General features: G+C 50.1%; 2 protein-coding genes across 2 annotated transcripts in view; one reads left to right on the forward strand and one right to left on the reverse strand.

Annotated features, from left to right (window-relative positions):
* Positions 1-18,548, reverse strand: part of LOC139684145 (uncharacterized) — a 1,342,464-nt gene that overhangs the window by 832,821 nt on the left and 491,095 nt on the right. Inside the window, 1 exon segment of the mRNA XM_071579746.1 lies at positions 15,822-16,548. Coding sequence (XP_071435847.1) covers positions 15,822-16,548 — 727 coding nt within the window.
* Positions 1-18,548, forward strand: part of LOC139684146 (uncharacterized) — an 800,710-nt gene that overhangs the window by 193,116 nt on the left and 589,046 nt on the right.

Genomic DNA, 18,548 nt, shown 5'->3' on the forward strand with positions numbered 1-18,548 from the left:
CCGGGCTCTGGGAAGCACAGGATGAGCAGCATGGGGAGGGAAACCCCCCTTCCACTGCCCTGAATTCCCAGAATCCTTGTTCCCAGTCCCTGCTCTGGCCCTGAGCAGCAGATCTGTTCTGGGATCACTTTCCCTGGGGACACTTCCCCACCCTCTCCCCACTTTTCTGCCACTGGAAATCAGCACTTTGGAGCCCCATCCCATTGTTTTCTCCTTCTCTTCCCTATTATTATTAGGATCCCTCTGCACCTCCTTTTCCTGGGCTCTGGGACCCCCCTGCGTGGCTATTCCCTGTTCTCCAACCTCGGACACCCCTTTCTCTGACTCCAGGATCCTCCTGCCCCCCTTTTCCTGCCCATCTTGCCTCTCCCAGGCCCTGGATCCCCCTTTTCTTTGACACCAGGGACCCTCAGGCCCCCTTTGCCAGCCATCCTAGGTCACCTCACCCCCACATTCCCCTTCTTTGACACCAAGGACCCCCTGATCCCCCTTTCCCACCCATCTGTTATACACCAATAACTGAGAAATGGAATAAATATTATTCCCCCATTATTCCCCTATAATAAACATCCTATCCAAGAATTTTCTGTCAGCAGTTTGACCCAAAGACAGAATTCTCTTACAAACACCCTGCCAAAGCCTTTCACCAAGCTTCCTGCAAGTCATGGCAGCAAATTCAGCCCAACTTCTTGCCTGATGAGAACTCACACAAGCATCCTCTTGTTGTAATGACTCAGCTAAAACTATATCCTGCTTTTAAGAAATTTGCAAGTTACCTGTAAAAAAACAGTGTCTAAGTATTTTTGCAGTCTATAAAAACTCCCAAAGAACACCTTGGAATTTCGGTGCGTAGGGTGTGTGGAGAATGGAGAGAGAGAACCACAGCCAAGAACCTCTCCCACCTCCTCCCTGCCTCACCCATCTCACCTTCTCACCCTCCTTCTTCCCCACCCAAGCTGCTTGCCTGCCTGCCCCTGCAGACTGAGGAGAAAGCTGAGCTCTGCCTTGCTCCCTGCGTCAGTTCTGCTCCTGCTAACCCAGCCCTGGCCCTGTTCAGCCTGGGGTGGCTGCGCCGCTGCTGCCCGTGAGCGACAGCTCCGCGGAGCCTGAGAGCTCTGCAGAGAGCGAGGAGCAGCCCTGCTGCACAAGGGAGAGCAGCACAGACTGAGCATCACATCTGCACTGCAAGAGCTGCATTCCACACCTCTGCCTGCAGGAACAGAGACAACATCGCTTCTCACACACACACACACACACACACACACACACACACACACACACACAAACTTGGCAGAAAAAGTTGGTTTTGGTGGTAAACTTTTCTCTTTGCTTCTAAAAAGTACTCTTAGAGTTTTTCTAACTGTTCTTATTTCCCTGTCTCTCTGCATTTTTAAACAATTTTTAATTAATAATAAATGCCATTTTTTAATTAAGAGGTAATATAGATTGAGTTTTAATATTGTTGGGAAAAACATTTTGAACCCAAGCTATGTCTGCAATATTTAAGCAGATTGTAACACCATCCTGTCTCTCCCAAACTCCACACTCCCTATTCCTTTACCCTGACACCCCCTGGACTTCACTTTTCTGGTCACAGACACAACCTGCAGCCCCCAACCACCTCTCCCCACCTCTAGTCTTGCTTTTTCTTCAGCTCAGGACCTTCCTGATCCCTCATTTCCAGGCACTGGGATGCCCCTGCACCCCCTTATCCTGCACCAAAACGCTCCTGCACCCCCTTTCCTGGCCATCCCACCTACTCTGGCCCCCACACCCCTCTTTTTCTTGAATCTGGGACCCCCACTCCTGCATTTCCCAGACCACACACCCTGCCCTGCTTGGAACACTGGGGGAGAATTTTAACGCTTTTCCCAGCTATTCCAGGTGTCCCATCCCTACCTCAAGACCCCCTTTCTTCAATATTGGGGACCCCTGGACTCCCCATCCCACTCCTCCAACCCCCTACACCCCTTTTCCTTGGCCCTGCTTCCCCCTGAAATCCCCTTCCCCAGCACTGTGTCCCCACTGTACCCACAAGATTCAGCACAAAACACCAAGACTCAGCCAAAATAATCCCTCTCAGGAATTCCCCCTCTCTGGGTCTCTCCACTTTGGGGGGGCTCCCCTGTCTGGGCTGCTGGGGGTCCCCCGTGCACTGGGAGGCCCCCTCCCCAACCTGTCAATGAAGGGCCTGACCCAGGCACACCAACCCCACCCAGGGGGTCCCCACATCCCCCCACCCATCAAGGAGCTCTCCCAGGACACAACACTGGGACACTCAAAAACACCTCCCAGGGACCCCCAATATCCCCCAAGGGGCATTCCCAGCTCAGCTTTTGGGGTCTCTCAACCATCCCCCCGAACACAAACCAAACCCCCAGAGCCCCCCCAGGCTATTTGGGGCTCGGCTCGGGGGTCCCGCAGCACTTTGTCGGGGCCCTTTGCCGTCCCTGTGTGCAGCTCCGGCCCCGCCCCGCGGCAGCCCCAGCGCGGGCTCCAAGGAGCGGCACATCCTGGTGCCCTTGGGGGCTTTGTCCGGGCCCATCCCGGCTCTCGTGTTCCATGGCACTGCCCGCACGGCCCTTGGTGGGGTAGCGGGGGCACTGTGGACTTTGCGGGGCCCCTTCTCTTTCCCACCCTGTTCTCCCGCTCACCGGAGACGACTTCGGGTGCAGATGGAACCCTGGAAAAGGAAGAGGAAAAGGAGGAGCATGACTATCCCCTCCTCTTCTCCTGGGGGTGTTCCAGGCTCGGCCCCGCCCCTCCACCCACATTCGCAGGGCGGACACAGCAGGTTTGGGAACATTGGCTGGCGCCGGGCTGAGGGAGAACAGGTCTACCCGCCGGGCTGGGAGACAGAACATCTTCCCGCCTGTCCTAATTCACGTGGGTACCCCCGGCAGCTCAGACAGGGTGGAACCCCGAACCCGAAATTGAAAAGGCCAGAGAAAGGGAACTTGTGGGACGGATTTTTTGGCTTAATCTACATATTTGGGAGTGGGTTTTGGCTGAATCTTGATGCTTTGCAGTTTTGATATTTCTGAGGGGTTTTTTTTGCCTGCATCTCGGTGTTTTGCAGCTTTTTATGGACACCAGATGCCTGGTGACTTGTAGGGATGGGGAGCAGAGAGGGGCGATAGCTGAGCTGAGAAACCCCTGGCAGCCTGGAGAGATGGCAGTGTGGAAAAGGGGGAGCCCCAGGACCCCCAGGACCCTGAAATAGGGGCATGGAGAAAGGGGATTGTGCACAGGGGGACCCCTGTGTATTCAGGTGTGATGAGATGCCATTATTTTTGGTCTGTGTCTGGCCTTGCCACCTGCCAAGTTATGGAAAACAACAACTTATAACTTAGACATCGGTCTTGAAGGAGAAACATCTTGTGTACACTGAGACAGGTTTGTAACTTGAATTTTAAACTGTGTCTGGTTTCAGCCTGGAATCCCCATGAACTCTCCCTGGAACAATTGCTCAAGGAACTTTAAAGTTAATTAACAATGAACTAATTTTCCAGAAAATTGCACAATTTTAAAGGCAATTCCCTCAGAATAGCTCTCATTATATGGTTTAGGTGGCCTTGAACTGACTGAAAATTGCACTGGGCTTTACTTGAGTCTCAAAAGAATTAGCAAATAAGGAAAATAATGTGATTAAACATGTAAAGGTGACAAAAACAGTGGATAAAACAAAGGAAGTGATTTAAACATTTAAAATAAAATATTGGAACAGTCTGGTGAGGAAAGAAAATAGTGCTTGAATATCCTGAACAAAAAGTACTTAGGAATCTGGAAGGAAAAAAAAAAGAAAGAAATAGTAGTTTTTCTCAGTGCAAAAGGTTTTTTCTGAATGCTGTGATATTCTGAACGCTAATTTGGAAGTTATAATAACAGATAATTAGAGTAATATTATAAAATACTCTAATAAATCATAAAATAATACAGAAAAATTAATGCATAAAATTGACTTTTTGAGTGATGATAGCACTTGAAAAATAGTTTGGTATTTATACAGGTATTGAAAACATTGACACCAATATTTAACAGAAAACGTGGTGCCCCAAATTTATCTGGGAAATGAATATTCCTTAACTCTCCTTGAGATCTTTGGGACAAGCCCCAGCAAAATCTGGAGTCCCTCAGCTCAGCAGTTTGATCTCCCTTGGTACTTCACTGCTTTGGTCACCAAGCCCAGGGCTGAGGGCAGAGCAGCACCAGAGGAGCAGAAAGTCCCACGTTTGCCCAGGAAACCAACACATGGACTTGCCAATAATGCAACATAAATCTCCCATTTTCTATCAGCTTTGAGAATCAAAAAGCTTTGCATGGGGAAGTTTTGTTGGGACCTGGATTGTAACAGAACTTTTTAAATTTAATTCTTTTCAATACTGATGTGGGAATGGGGGAATAACTTGGAGCAGCCAGTGATATCCACACCCTCAGCTGGTCACATTTTCTGGGATAGAAAGAACTTTTCAGATTTCAAGTCTAAAATTACAGTTCATGCATCAGCTTTTACCCACTGAGGTTTCTTTCTCCTGGTTGTAAGGAGAGTGTGACTGGGTGTGCAGCTGGAGAATCGATTAATCCTAATTAATATTTACACCCTAGATCTTCTCATGGTTGGAGCTACCTGGGACAGAACACAAATATTTTTTAGTTTTCTTCCTGTCACACAGAAGTAAAACTGTAGAACTCAGTCCCTAAATTATCCTTTTCCATTGGCACATTCCAGGTCTGAGACACCATCCCAAAATGTGGACGGACAGTTTTTAATGCCACAATTTTCAGTGATTTCAACTGGGGTGAGGGACTGTAGCAGCTTTAATAAGATATGATTATAATAACATTGTAAAATACCATAATAAAGAATATAATAATTCTGATCAATTCATGTGTCAAATTGACTTTTTGAGTGCTCAGAGCACTTAAAAAAATAATTTGGTGTTTATACAGGTATTGAAAACATTGACTCTGATGTCTCAGTAAACCAGCCCTAAACCAGCCCTAAAACTAGTCTTAAAACTAGCCCCAAAACAGCTCTTATCATGTACTAAAACCAGTCCTAAACCAGCCCTTAAACCAGCCCTCGCCCAGCACTAAACCAGAAATAAGTGAGCCCTAAAACTAGCCCTAAATGAGCTCTAATACCAGACCTAAAATCAGACTTGTATCAATTCTGGAGGTTTTCCAGTCTTTCCCTGCTCTTTTAAAGCCCAGATCTCATTTTAGATGCCACCAAACCCAACTTTCCTCATGAGTTTGGAAACCTCAACACAGGGATGGAGAAGAAAATGGACCCCAAAGGTAACAGATCCAAACGTCTCCCCAGAGCCTGAAATAAGCTTTTTTCTACCAAAATACACTCCCTGTGACATTTCTTGGCTGCAGAAGGTCCATCCCCAGGATGCCTCAGATTGGCACAAACTGTTTCCCTGGCCATGACAAGTCCTGAGAGCGACACTGACCTTGGACATCCTCTCACATCCTGACTGAGGAGAGTCTGGCCCCAAAAATGGCACCAGCCAGGCCTCTTATCTGTTTTTTACAAACATATTTCTACATTCTGCAGCCTCCCCTGAGCCTGGGGAAATGGGGCTGAGCACAGCCAGGGCAAGGGGCTCACTGGGAATGCAGAAACACCTGAAGGGTCAATGCTTGGGCCAAACAGGAGGAAAACAGATGGAAATTCCTTAAATTGATTCAAAAAGCTTTTAATTGAGGTTCTTTAGGTGAGGTAGAAGCATGTCAGGGGCTGGAGCTCTGCAGTCACAAGCAGGTTAGCAAGAGACAGGTGCCAATGGGTGTTTCTTCCTCAAAATATGGGTTGGGAGGGACTTGAAATGGCTTTTGCTGTTGGGTTTGACCCAATCCTTGTCCTCTTTGATTCACTGACAGGAGTTCTAACCTGGATCACAGGGATGACCCCACTCCCACTGGGAAGGGATGAGTCTGGGGTTTGATTGAATTTTATTTGATCTTTATTTTGACTTTTCTTCTCTCCTCCCCCCTGTGTCATTTTCCACCCCCTAAACTCACATTTTCCCAAGATTTGACACAATTAGACCATTCCATGAAAGAACCACAAATTCCCAACCTTGTCCCCTCCTTTTTCTTTGTGTTTTTGGTGTTAAGCCCAGTTTGGGGCCGGCCCCGGAACCCCCCAGCAGTACCTGTTTATAGAGGTACAATGAGGTTTTTCTCATGTATCCAAAACCGGAGGAAAAAAAGAAGTGGAAAAAAATCAGGAAATTGCCCCAGTTTCTTTCAGCATCAGGAAACAGGATAAAAGTGGATAATCCCAAAACCACAGGGACCCCACACGGGGAGCAGGACAAGGACTCCAACCCCTCTCCCTGAGCAGCAGCACCACCAACAACTGAGTGGGACCCCCATTCCCAGCTCCCTGCACTGCTGAGGGGGGAGGAGGCACAGCTGGGAAGGAGGGAGGGGTGGGGGAAGGGGTTTGTTGGGTTTAGTTCTACTTGTGTATCCCTGTGAAAAGAGACACACTGAAGACAGGTTAATGGAGAAAGATACAGGGTTTTATTAGAAGAAGCTTCCACGTTCAAACCCAGGGGGTTTGACCCTCTGGTCAGGAAGTTACAGGGTTTATATACCCGCTTTTAACAGTCAATCAGAATTCTCATTTTTCTTTTATGCCCACCCAAAAGTTCTGCCAATCTACCCCCTTCATCATGGGAGGGCAGTTGGGCCTTCTCCTGTTGTTTGTCTTCTGTTATCTTGCAAGTGTCCTGTTCAAAACAGCTCGGCCTTGACAAGGCCTGACAGCTGGTGGGAAAGGCACTTTAATATTCAGACTTCAGATCAGAGTAACTTAGCAGAGACTATATGAGTCTAACACCTTCTAAAATTACATTAAATTCTTAGGTATCAGGGGAAGGGTCACACCCTGCAGTCAGTTCTGCAGCTTTTGGGCACTTTCTGGAGAGTCAAAGCCGAGATTTTGGAGAGTCAGAGGTTTGATTTGGAAATACTGTAAATCCTTCACTGCTTGGAAAGAGGAAAACGTGCCAATAACCTGGGCTAGTGGAAGATGTCCCTGCCTGTCTTGGTTTGTGCTGGCAAAATGCCAACCCTCCAAGTACAGGGTCAGAGCCTCCCACCCCCCAACACCAAGGAAAGGGAGGAAAAGAGAGGGGAATGAAAAAACCTTCAAACCACGTTTATACTAAAACTACTTATATTTTACAGACAGAAAGACACAACTAGGAGAGAGTACAAATACTCACACAAATTAAGAGCAACAAGGAACAGTTCCTTACTTCCTAGTACACACACAAAGTCCACTATTCTAACCCCAAAGTATCTTAAAAGACTCAGTCCCCAGAAAACCAGACCCCAGCAGAGAGAGAAGAACCCACATCAAACATTTTACTTCCCAAAACAACTGCTGGGCCGGTGCTGGGCTTGGTCCTCCCCATCTCTCCTGGGACTGCACCGTGTGTGTGTCCTCTCGGCAGGAATGCTGTGGGGTGACTGCCCAAACCACTCCCACACACTGATTCTACTTCCCTGGAAAATGATGTCGTAATATGGTATGGAATAAAACACTATTGGCTGGGAGGAGCCAGCTGTCGGCTTAGCCCAGCCCAGATCAGCTGACAGCCCCAGGCCTAGGCTGAACTTCAAAAACCTCAAATTTAGGCCCACCTAGGTGAACCTTTGACACTGCCCAGGGCAGGGCTTGGAGAGGGATGAGCTTTAAGGGCCCTTCCAACCCAAACAATCCTGTGATTCTGTGAATTGAGCTTGAGGAGTTAGTTAAAAACCCAACTCCTCCTCTGGACATGGATCCAATTCCATCCCCCTGCCAGTTTAGGGCTGGTTTAGAACTGGTTTAGAGCTAGTTTAGAGGTGGGTTAAGGCTGGTTTTAAGGCATTGGTTTAGCGCTGGATTTAGAGCTAATTTACAGCTGCTTTTTGGGCTGGTTTAGGACTGCTTCTAAGTCTGGATTTAGGGCTGGTATTAGAGCTGATTTAGGGCTAGTTTTAGGGCTCACTTATTTCTGCTTTAGTGCTGGGCAAGGGCTGGTTTAAGGGCTGGTTTAGGACTGGTTTTAGTACATGTTAAGAGCTGGTTTAGGGCTGGTTTTAAGACTAGTTTTAGGGCTGCTTTAGTGAGACATTAGAGTCAAGGTTTTCAATACCTGTATAAACACCAAATTATTTTTAAGTGCTCTGAGCACTCAAAAAGTCAATTTGACACATTAATTGATCAGAATTATTATATTCTTTATTATAATAGTTGACAATATTATTATAAGTATATCCTATTACAGCTCCTACAGTCTCTCACCCCAGTTGTAAGTACTGAAAAGTGTGGCATAAAAAAGTGTGCCTCCACATTTTGGGATTTTTGTAGTTTGGAATTATTATGTAAATTCTCTCCCCTGTCACTAACTGCCCATGCCAGTAGTTAACAAAAACAAGTAGTTACTGCTGATCCCTTGGGTGGGGACAGGTTGTCTCTTTTGGTTTTGGGGACATTTTTTCCATTCTTAGCTCAGCGGAACGCAGGAGCAGTGTGTGTGCTGGGTAGAGGAGAAGCCATCTCCTGGCTTCTGCTGGCTGCCCCAGACTGCTCCTGCCTGCTCGCTGCTGCTGTTCTTGGTGAGATGCTTTTTTTTTTCCTCCTCGCCACGGCTGTTCTCCTGGTTCCTGCATCTGGGGTCCCGGCCTCTGCTCTGGTCTCACCGCTGTTTGCAGCATCACGGCCTGCCCGCCCCGGCTGGGGCAGCGACCTGGGAGAGAGAACTTGCAGCTGCTTTTCCAGGACACACAGCGGTTTGTCGCTTCCAGTTTTCCTTCTTCATTTGGGACAAGAGAACACAGAGAGAGACACAGAGTTCATCTGGGAACTCACCCTGCTGCCAGCCGGGCTGTGACCCTGATACTGCCATAAGTGTAACTTTTCCCCAGGAGAAAACCTGTTGGTTTTGGGGGTTTTTGTTGTTTTTTTTTCCTCTTGTGGTTTTGGGGAAGCGGTTTGCTCTGGTCTGTTTACACACACACACACACACATATATATATATATATATCAGTTAAGATTAGTTATCCTTCTTGTATTAAAGTTCTTATTCTTTAAATTTGATAAAGAGTGGCGTGATTATTGTGGAGGAGGCCCCCTCCCCCAATTGTGGGTAAACATTTTGGTTTTTCCCCTCAAACCAAGACAGGGATGGTGTCTCATACCTGTAATGTACCAATGGAAAAGGATAATTTAGGGACTGAGTTCCACAGTTTTACTTCTGTGTGACAGGAAGAAAACTCAAAAATATGTGTGTTCTGTCCCAGGTTGTTCCAACCATGCCAAGATCCAGGGTGTAAATATTATTTAGGATTAATCAATTCTCCAGCTGCACACCCAGTCACATTCTCCTTACAAGCAGGAGAAAGAAACCTCAGTGGGTAAAAGCTGATGCATGAACTGTAATTTTAGACTTGGAGTCTGAAAAGTTCTTTCTATCCCAGAAAATGTGACCAGCTGAGGGTGTGGATATCACTGGCTGCTCCAAGTTATTCCCCCAGTCCCACATCAATATTGAAAAGAATTAAATTTAAAAAGTTCTGTTACAATCCAGGTCCCAACAAAACTTCCCCATGCAAAGCTTTTTGATTCTCAAAGCTGATAGAAAATGGGAGATTTATTTTGCATTATTGGCAAGTCCATGTGTTGGTTTCCTGGGCAAACCTGGGACTTTCTGCTCCTCTGGTGCTGCTCTGCCCTCAGCCCTGGGCTTGGTGACCAAAGCAGTGAAGTACCAAGGGAGATCAAACTGGTGAGCTGAGGGACTCCAGGTTTTGCTGGGACTTGTCCCAAAGATCTCAAGGAGAGTTAAGGAATATTCATTTCCCAGATAAATTTGGGGCACCACATTTTTTGTTAAATATTGGTGTCAATGTTTTCAATACCTGTATAAATACCAAAGTATTTTTAAACTGCTCTCAGCAGCAAAAAGTCAATTTTATAAATTATTTTTTCTCTATTATTATATGATTTATTATAGTATTTTACAATATTACTATAAATACATATTATTATAAATTGCACATCAGCATTCAGACTAATACAACACCCAGAAAAAACCTTTTTGCATTGAGAAAAAATACTACTCCTTTTTTACATTTTTTTCTGTTCCCTAAGTACTTTTTATTCAGTCTATTCAGTCACTATTTTTTTTCCCCACCAGACTATTCAAATATTTTACTTCGAAGGACTTATTTTCTTTTATCCACTGTTTTTGTCACCCCCCACATGTGTAATGACATTATTTTCCTTATTTGCTAATTCTTTTCAGATGTAAGTAAAGCTCAGTGCAATTTTCAGTCAGTTCAAGGCCGCCTAAACCATATAATGAGAGCTATTCTGAGGGAATTGCCTTTAAAATTGTGTATTTTTGCTGGAAAATTAGTTCATTGTTAATTACTTTCAAATTGCTTGACCAGTTGTTCCAGGGGGCGTTCATGGGGATTCCAGGGTTAAACCAGACACCGTTTAAAATTCAAGTTACAAACCTGTCTCAGTGTACACAAGATGTTTCTCCTTCAAGGCCGAAGTCTAAGTTATAAGTTGTTGTTTTCCATAACTTGGCAGGTGGCAAGGCCAGACACGAACCAAAACTAATGGCATCTCATCACACCTGAATGCACAGGGGTCCCCCTGTGCAGGCTCCCCTTTCTCCAGGCCCTGATTTCAGGGTCCTGGGGGTCCTGGGGTTCCCCCTTTTCCACACTGCCCCCTCTCCAGGCTGCCGGGGGACCCTCACCTCAGCTATCGCCCCTCTCTGCTCCCCATCCCTACAAGTCACCAGGCATCTGGTGTCCATAAAAAGCTGCAAAACACTGAGATGCAGGCAAAAAATACCCTGACAAATATCAAAACTGCAAAGCATCAAGATTCAGCCAAAACCCACTCCCAAATATGTAGATTAAGCCAAAAAATCCGTCCCAGAAGTTCCACTCCTCTGGTTTTTTCAATTTGGGGTTCAGGGTTCCACCCTGTCTGAGCTGCCGGGGGACCCACGTGTAGGAGGACGGGCGGGAAATGTGTCCCTCAGCCCGGCGGGTAGACCCGTTCTCCCTTTAGCCCGGCGGGTAGACCCGTTCTCCCTTTAGCCCGGCGGGTAGACCTGTTCTCCCTCAGCACGGCGCCAGCCAGTTCTCCCAAACCTGCTCCGGTCGCCCTGGTGGCCGCGCCCTGCGAAAGTGGGGGGGGGCGGGGCCGAGCCTGGAACACCCCCGGGACAAGAGGAGGGGACAGCCATGCTCCTCCTTTTCCTCTTCCTTTTCCAGGGTTCCATCTGCACCCGAAGAAGTCTCCGGTGAGCGGGAGAACAGGGTGGGAAAGAGAAGGGGCCCCCAAACTCCACAGTGCCCCCGCTGCCCCACCAGGGGCCATAAGGGCTGTGCCGTGGAACACGAGAGCCGGGATGGGCCCGGACAACGCCCCCAAGGGCACCAGGATGTGCCGCTCCTTGGAGCCCGCGCTGGGGCTGCCGTGGGGCGGGGCCGGAGCTGCACACAGGGACGGCAAAGGGCCCCGACAAAGGGCTGCGGGACCCCCGAGCCGAGTCCCGAATACCCTGGGGGAGCTCTGGGGGTTTGGTTTGTGTTCGGGGGGATGGTTGAGAGACCTCAAAAGCTGAGCTGACAATGCCCCTTGGGAGGTATTGGGGGTCCTTGGAGGTGTTTTTGGGTGTCCCAGTGTCAGGTTCCGGCAGAGCCCCTTGGTGGGTGGGGGGATGTGGGGACCCCCTTGGTGGGGTTGGTGTGCCTGGGTCAGGCCCTTCATTGGCAGGTTGGGGAGTGGGCACCCCAATATACATGGGACTCCCAGCAGCCCAAACAGGGGAGCCCCCCCAAAACCCAAAGTGGAGAGACCCAGAGAGGGGGAATTCCTGTGAGGGATTTCTTTGGCTGAGTCTTGGTGCTTTTGGGCTGAATCTTGTGGGTGCAGTGGGGACACTGTGCTGGGGAAGGGGATTTCAGGGGGAAGCAGGGCCAAGGAAAGGGTTAGGGTTCGGGTTAGGGTTAGGGTTTAGGGGGTTGGAGGAGTGGGATGGGGAGTCCAGGGGTCCCCAATATTGAAGAAAGGGGATCTTGAGGTAGTGACACCCAGAATAGCTGGGAACAGGGTTAAAATTGCCCCCCAATGTTCCAAACAGGGCAGACTTTGTGGTCTGGAAATGCAACAGTGGGGTTCTCAGAGTTAAGAAAAAGAGGGGTGTAGGGGCTGGAGTAGGTGGGATGGCCAGGAAAGGGGGTGCAGGAGGCTATTGGTGCAGGATAAGGGGGTACAGGGGCATGCCAGTGCCTGGAAATGAGGGATCGGGAAGGTCCCGATGTCAAGAAAAAGCAGGACTAGTGGTGGGGAGAGGTTCCTGGGGGCTGCAGCTTGTATTTGTGACCAGAAAATTGAAGTCCAGGGTGTGGCAGGGTAAAGGAACAGGGAGTGTGGAGTTTGGGAGAGACAGGACGGTGTTACAATCTGCTTAAATATTGCAGACATAGCTTGGGTTCAAAATGTTTTCCCCAACAAAAGTAAAACTCAATCTATATTACCCTTGAATTCCAAAAAATTATATTTATTATTAGTTAAGGAATTGCTAAAAAAATGCAGAGAGAGAGGGAAATAAGAACAGTTCAAAAAAGTCTAAGAGTACTTTTTAGAAGCAAAGAAAACAGTTTACCATTAAAACCAACTTTTTCTGCCATGTTTGTTTGTGTGTGTGTGTGAGAAGCGATGTTGTCTCTGTTCCTGCAGGCAGAGGTGTGGAATGCAGCTCTTGCAGTGCAGATGTGATGCTCAGTCTGTGCTGCTCTCCCTTGTGCAGCAGGGCTGCTCCTCGCTCTCTGCAGAGCTCTCAGGCTCCGCGGAACTGGCCTTTGTGGGGCCACCAAGAGCAGCTGTATCTGCCTCCTCCTGTGCAGCCTGTCCATCTCTCTGCCCTGCTGGGCACACTCGGGAGCACCTGCAGCTGCACCTTTGTAAAGGGTGTGTGTCTGTCTGCCTTTGCTGCTGGACACACAGAGGACCAATTGGGCTCATCTTGTGGCACCAGGGGAGGCCACTGCCCCTCCGTGCTGCTGACCAGTGCTGGGCAGGGCTGGTGATTCTCTAACTCTCACAAACTCCCCTTTGTCCTGCAGTGTCACAGTGTCCCCTGGGTTCCAGGAGGCCCTGCAGTGTCACCGTGTACCCTGGGCTCCAGGAGGCCCTGCAGTGTCACAGTGTCCCCTGGGTTCCAGGAGACCTGCAGTGTCACAATGTCCCCGGGGTTCCAGGAGGCCCTGCAGTGTCACAATGTCCCCTGGGCACCCTCAGGCCCCACATCACACAGCCCTGGCAGTTCCCGCACCGGAAATATTGAGGCACTTTGGGGCACCACAAGAGAAGGAAGAGATTGAGTCATTGGAGAGTGTTCAAAGGATGACACCAAGATTGGCAAGGGCCTGCAGGGGCAGCATGTGAGGAGCAGCTGAGGGCACTTGGTGTGTTCAGCAGCACACTGAGGGGACACCTCATTGCAGGTACAACTTTCTTGGCATGGGCATAGGAGGGGCAGGCACTGATCTCTGCTCTGTGGGGACCAGAGACAGCACCCAGGGAATGGCTGGAGTTGTGCCAGGGCAGGGTTAGGTTGGATCTTAGAAAGAGGTTCTTTCCCCAGAGGGTGGTGGGCACAGACCAGCCCCCCAGGGCAGTGGGCACAGCCTCAAGGCTGACAGAGCTCCAGGAGGGTTTGGATGATGCTCTGGGGCACAGGGTGTGACTCTTGGGGATGGGCCTGTGCAGGGCTGAGGGTTGGACTCCATGATCCTTGGGGGTCCCTTCCCACTCAGCACATTCTGGGGTTCTGTGACACCAGCTGGGCTGGTCCCAGTGCATGAAGAAGCCCTGTCACCCCAGAAATACTCTGGGTGGTCACTGTGTGAGCTGTGTGGGGAGGGGTCCCAGCCCCACCCCAGCCCCACCCCAGCAGCCTTGCAGGAAGGGGGGACACCCTCCTGCAGGTGGGATGTCCACCAAAACTGGATTCCCCACAAGTCACTTGTCACACTTCAGAATTGGGGATTATAATCCCCCTCAGCCACCAGTGGAGCCAGAGGGGTAAGTGCAACCCCCAGAATAAGGGGGGGGGGGACTCCCAAGAGCCCCTAAAAATGGTTTAAAACAGCAGAAAGAACTCCCAAATGGGGTTATCTCAGCATCCACCAGAATGTAAGGGGATCACTTCAGCCACTGAAAATTAGGAGAGGGACCCCAAAAGAGGGTTATATCCTCCAAAATTCATGGAAAGCAGCAGGATTCCATCAAAAAGAGCTCCCTGTGTCCCTCCCTATGGGGCCCCACTGCAAGAGCTGATGTCACATGTCCCCCACACTCCCTCACAGTAACCCCCTCAGGACAGGAGGGGACCCCAAAAGCTCCCTCACTTTTTTCACACACCCCATCTCTTGTCTCCCAATCCCCACCCCATTCCCCTCCAAGTCCCATCCCAACCCTCCCAATTTTCACCCAAGCCCTCCCAATTTTATCCCATCCTCCCTGGGTTTGTAGCACCCCTTCTCCTGCTGCTGACTCCCTCTAAGTGGGTTTAAGTTGCATTAAACCATTTTGGGATGGAATTGAGTCATTTCAAGTTGACAAGGAGACATTTTGGGGTGGGATTGAGGTGTTATGAGCTGACAGATCAATCCCTCTCAGATATTGGACTGCAAAATGATGGAGAAATGTCAGTCGGTCTGGAGACCTCCAGTTTTGGGGAAGACTCTCCCAAATCCCAACAGAACCCTGAAATCTTCCTGAATATCCCTTTGAACCTCAAATTCCTGCCCAAGGTCCCAGGGGAATGGTGGAAATTTAGATGTCTTTGTTCAATTTCTTTATTTTAATCCCAATTTCAGGTGATTCTAAGGGATGAAAATGGATCAAATAAAATGAAAAAAACAAAATGAACCATGTGAATGTGCATGGGGTTGGGTTGGGGGGCCCACAGACAGGCAGAGCCACAGAAAATTGGAATTATGGAATTACTGAGTTTAGAAAAGTTCTGAAACACCATTCAGGATTCCTTGAGGCCACAAGATAAACTAAGGGTATGGAGCAGGGGAGATTTTTAGGATCAAAAGTCAGCAAATGCCCCTTCCCAATGAATTTCACACTTCAGTCTGTGTCCCCATATGTGATGGTTTTGATGTGTCAAAATGCCAAGTAATCATTTCAGAGGCAAAGTCTCCTCTTCTGTCCCCCAAAAACCAAAACACAGGACACAGTTCAGCAGAGCAATGTATATTAAACAGAAAACAAAATAGAAACCAAAACAAATACAAACTACAGACTAAGAATAAAAGGTAGCAAGAACAAACAGGAAATAAATTTCAACTTCCCCAGTATCTTGGTCTCCCCCCAGGAGCTGTGCAATGCCAAGAAACTCCTTGATCATCCAGCAAGAAGAAGAAGGAAAATCTCTCCTCCCTCTCTTCTTCTATCTGAGATGATGTCAGAATATGGGATGCAATAGAGTTGGCCAGTAGGAGTCAGCTGGGCTGACCCAGCTCCAGTCAGCTGATTGTCCATGGCCTTGCTCTAAAAGCTACAGCCTAAATCTGGGCCTAACTAAACCCATGACACCATGGATGTTCCTCCCCCTGGGTTAATTCAAATGCCCATGGAGAGCCAGGAGGATGTGGAGACCAGCCAGGGGTCTTCCTAATGTGGGTCACAAGGAATGTGGGTGATAGAGATGGAGCAGCAGATGAAGCTTTTCCCACAGTCAGGGCACTCGTGGGGCTTCCCTCACTCGTGGGTCCGTTGGTGTTTGGTCAATGCAGCGCTGTTTGTGAAGCTCTTCTCACACTCATCACACTCATAAGGCCTCTCCCCAGTGTGGATACGCCGGTGCCTGATGAGGGTGGAGTTCTGTTTGAATCTCTTCCCGCAGTCGGTACAGCAGAAGGGCCTCTCGTCCCTGTGTGTGCGCTGATGTCTGAGGAGAATTGAGCTGGTCTTAAACCTCTTCCCACACTCGGAACACTCAAACGGCCTTTCCCCAGTGTGGTTCATCCGGTGGTTGATGAGCTCAGAGTTACGGATGAAGCTCTTCCCACAGTCCCCACACTTGTGAGGCCTCTCCCCGGTGTGGAGACGCCGGTGCATGATGAGGTTGGAGCTCTGGTTGAATCTCTTCCCACAGTCGGAGCAGCAGAAGGGCCTCTCCCCCGTGTGTGTGCGCTGATGTACGAGGAGATCTGAGCTGGTCCAACACCGCTTCCCACACTGGGAACACTCGTAGGGACGTTCCCCAGTGTGGATCATCTGGTGGCTGATCAGGGTGGAGCTCCGACTGAAGCACTTCCCACATTCCCTACATGTGTAGGGCCGTTCCCCAGTGTGAATCATCTGGTGCTGGATCAGGTGGGAGCTCTTGCTGAATCCCTTCCCACATTCCAAGCATTTGTAGCGCTTCTCCCTGCTCTGAAGCTGCTGCTGCACCCCCAGCTCAGAGCTCTGGTTGACGCTCTGGCCATCTTTCCCACCCTGGGTGCCTCTTTCCTGCTCAGAGGACCCAAAACTCGGTTGAGAGCTTCTCCTCCTGAGGGATCTCCGTGGCTTTTTCTCCTCTGTGACTTCCTGCACTGTAGAGCTCTTCAAAGTGGCCTCTGCCACCAGGTTCTGCTGGGGGGATTTGTCCTCCATGCTCCCCGTGCTCAGCTCAGGGCCTGGGGCAGGAAGGAACAAGGACACTCAGGGCATTTGCCTCCGGCCCACAGGGAAGGCCAAGGACATCCCCCCAAACCCGGCCCCGGCAGAACGGCGTCGGCAGCGGGGTTGTCCTGCAGCCAGGGCCATGCTGGGCTGGAAGATGCAGCACAAGGCAGGGGCAAATGGGCACTGACTTCCTCCTCACCTGCCTGGGGGTCCCGGGGCATCTTCCTCTTCCTCGCAGCCTCCTCCTCCACCTGGCCAAGCTTTGGAAAGGAGAAATCCTGGTATTTTGGGGGAAAAAAGAAGGTGTGAGCACAATGCGTTGGGGGTTCCTCTTGCCCCAATCCATCTCTAGAAATCACTGGGCTCCTCGTGGCCTAAAAAACCTCTAAAACAACAAAGTTCAGACCAAAAAACACTCCCAGAAGTTTTTTGTCTTTGGCCTCTCTTCTTTGGGGTTCTGGGTGTCCCTCCTGTCCTGGCTGTTGGGGGTCTCCTGTGTACTGGGGGTTCTGCTTCTCAAGGGTCCCCACCCTCTCCAGGCTGCCGGGGGTCCAGGACCCCCCTACCTGCCCATTCCTGGTTTTCCAGCCCCCAAATCCCCATTTCTTTGACTACAGGATCCCTATGATCCCCCTTTCCCACACATCCCACATCTCTCAGAATCCACACTCCCTTTTCCTTTAACCTGACACCCCCTGGACTCCTCTTTCTGTGTACAGGGACCCCCTGCACCCCCAATAATCTTTCCCCAACTCCAGTCCTGCTTTTTCTTCATCTTGAGCCCCTCCTGTTCCCACATTCCCAGGCACCGGGGAACCCTTGCACCCCCTTATCCTGCACCAATATCCACCTGCACCCCCTTTCCTTGGCATCCCACCTTTTCCAGTCCCCACACCCCTCTTTTTCTTGACTCTGGGATCCCCACTCCTGCATTTCCCAGACCACAGACTCTCCCCTTTATGGGGCACTGGGAATTCATTTGAACCCCTTTTTCTGGCTATCCTGGGTGCCCTTACCCCATGAGTCCCTTTGTTCGACATCAGGGACCCCTGAAACCCCTTTCCTGAGCACAGAGTCTCCCTGGACCCCCCATTCCACTTCTTCAAGCCCCTACAGCCCACATTCCTTGGCCCTGTGACCCCCTGAAAATTCCAACCCCCCTGCACCCACAAGATTCATGCAAAACATCAAGAGTCAGCCAAAAAAAGCTCTGCCAGGAGTTCCCCCTCTTTGGTCTCTCCACTCTGGGGTTTGGGGGGGCTCCCCTGTTCAGGCTCTGGGGGTCCCATGTGTACTGGGAGGTCCCCTCCCCAACTTGCCAATGAAGGGCCTGACACAGCCACACCAACCCCACCAAGGGGGGTCCCCGCATCCCCCCGCCCACCAAGGGGCTCTGCCAGGAACCAACACTGGGACAGCCAAAAACACCACCCTGGTACCCCAATAGCCCCCAAGGGGCATTCCCAGCTCAGCTTTGGGGTCGCTCAAGCCCCAACCATCCCTCGAACACAAACCAAACCCCCAGAGCCCCCCCAGGCTATTCGGGGCTCGGCTCGGGGGTCCAGCAGCACTTTGTCGGGGCCCTTTGCCGTCCCTGTGTGTAGCTCCGGCCCCGCCCCGCTGGAGCCCCAGCGCGGGCTCCAAGGAGCGGCACATCCTGGTGCCCTTGGGGGCTTTGGCCGGGCCCATCCCGGCTCTCGTGTTCCCTGGCACAGCCCTTATGCCCTTGGTGGGGCAGCGGGGGCACTGTGGAGTTGGGGGGCCCCTTCTCTTTCCCATCCTGTTCTCCCGCTGACTTGAAACCTTCTCGTGTGCACTC

Source organism: Pithys albifrons, chromosome 32, assembly GCF_047495875.1.
Source record: "Pithys albifrons albifrons isolate INPA30051 chromosome 32, PitAlb_v1, whole genome shotgun sequence".
Taxonomy (NCBI): Eukaryota; Metazoa; Chordata; class Aves; order Passeriformes; family Thamnophilidae; genus Pithys; species Pithys albifrons.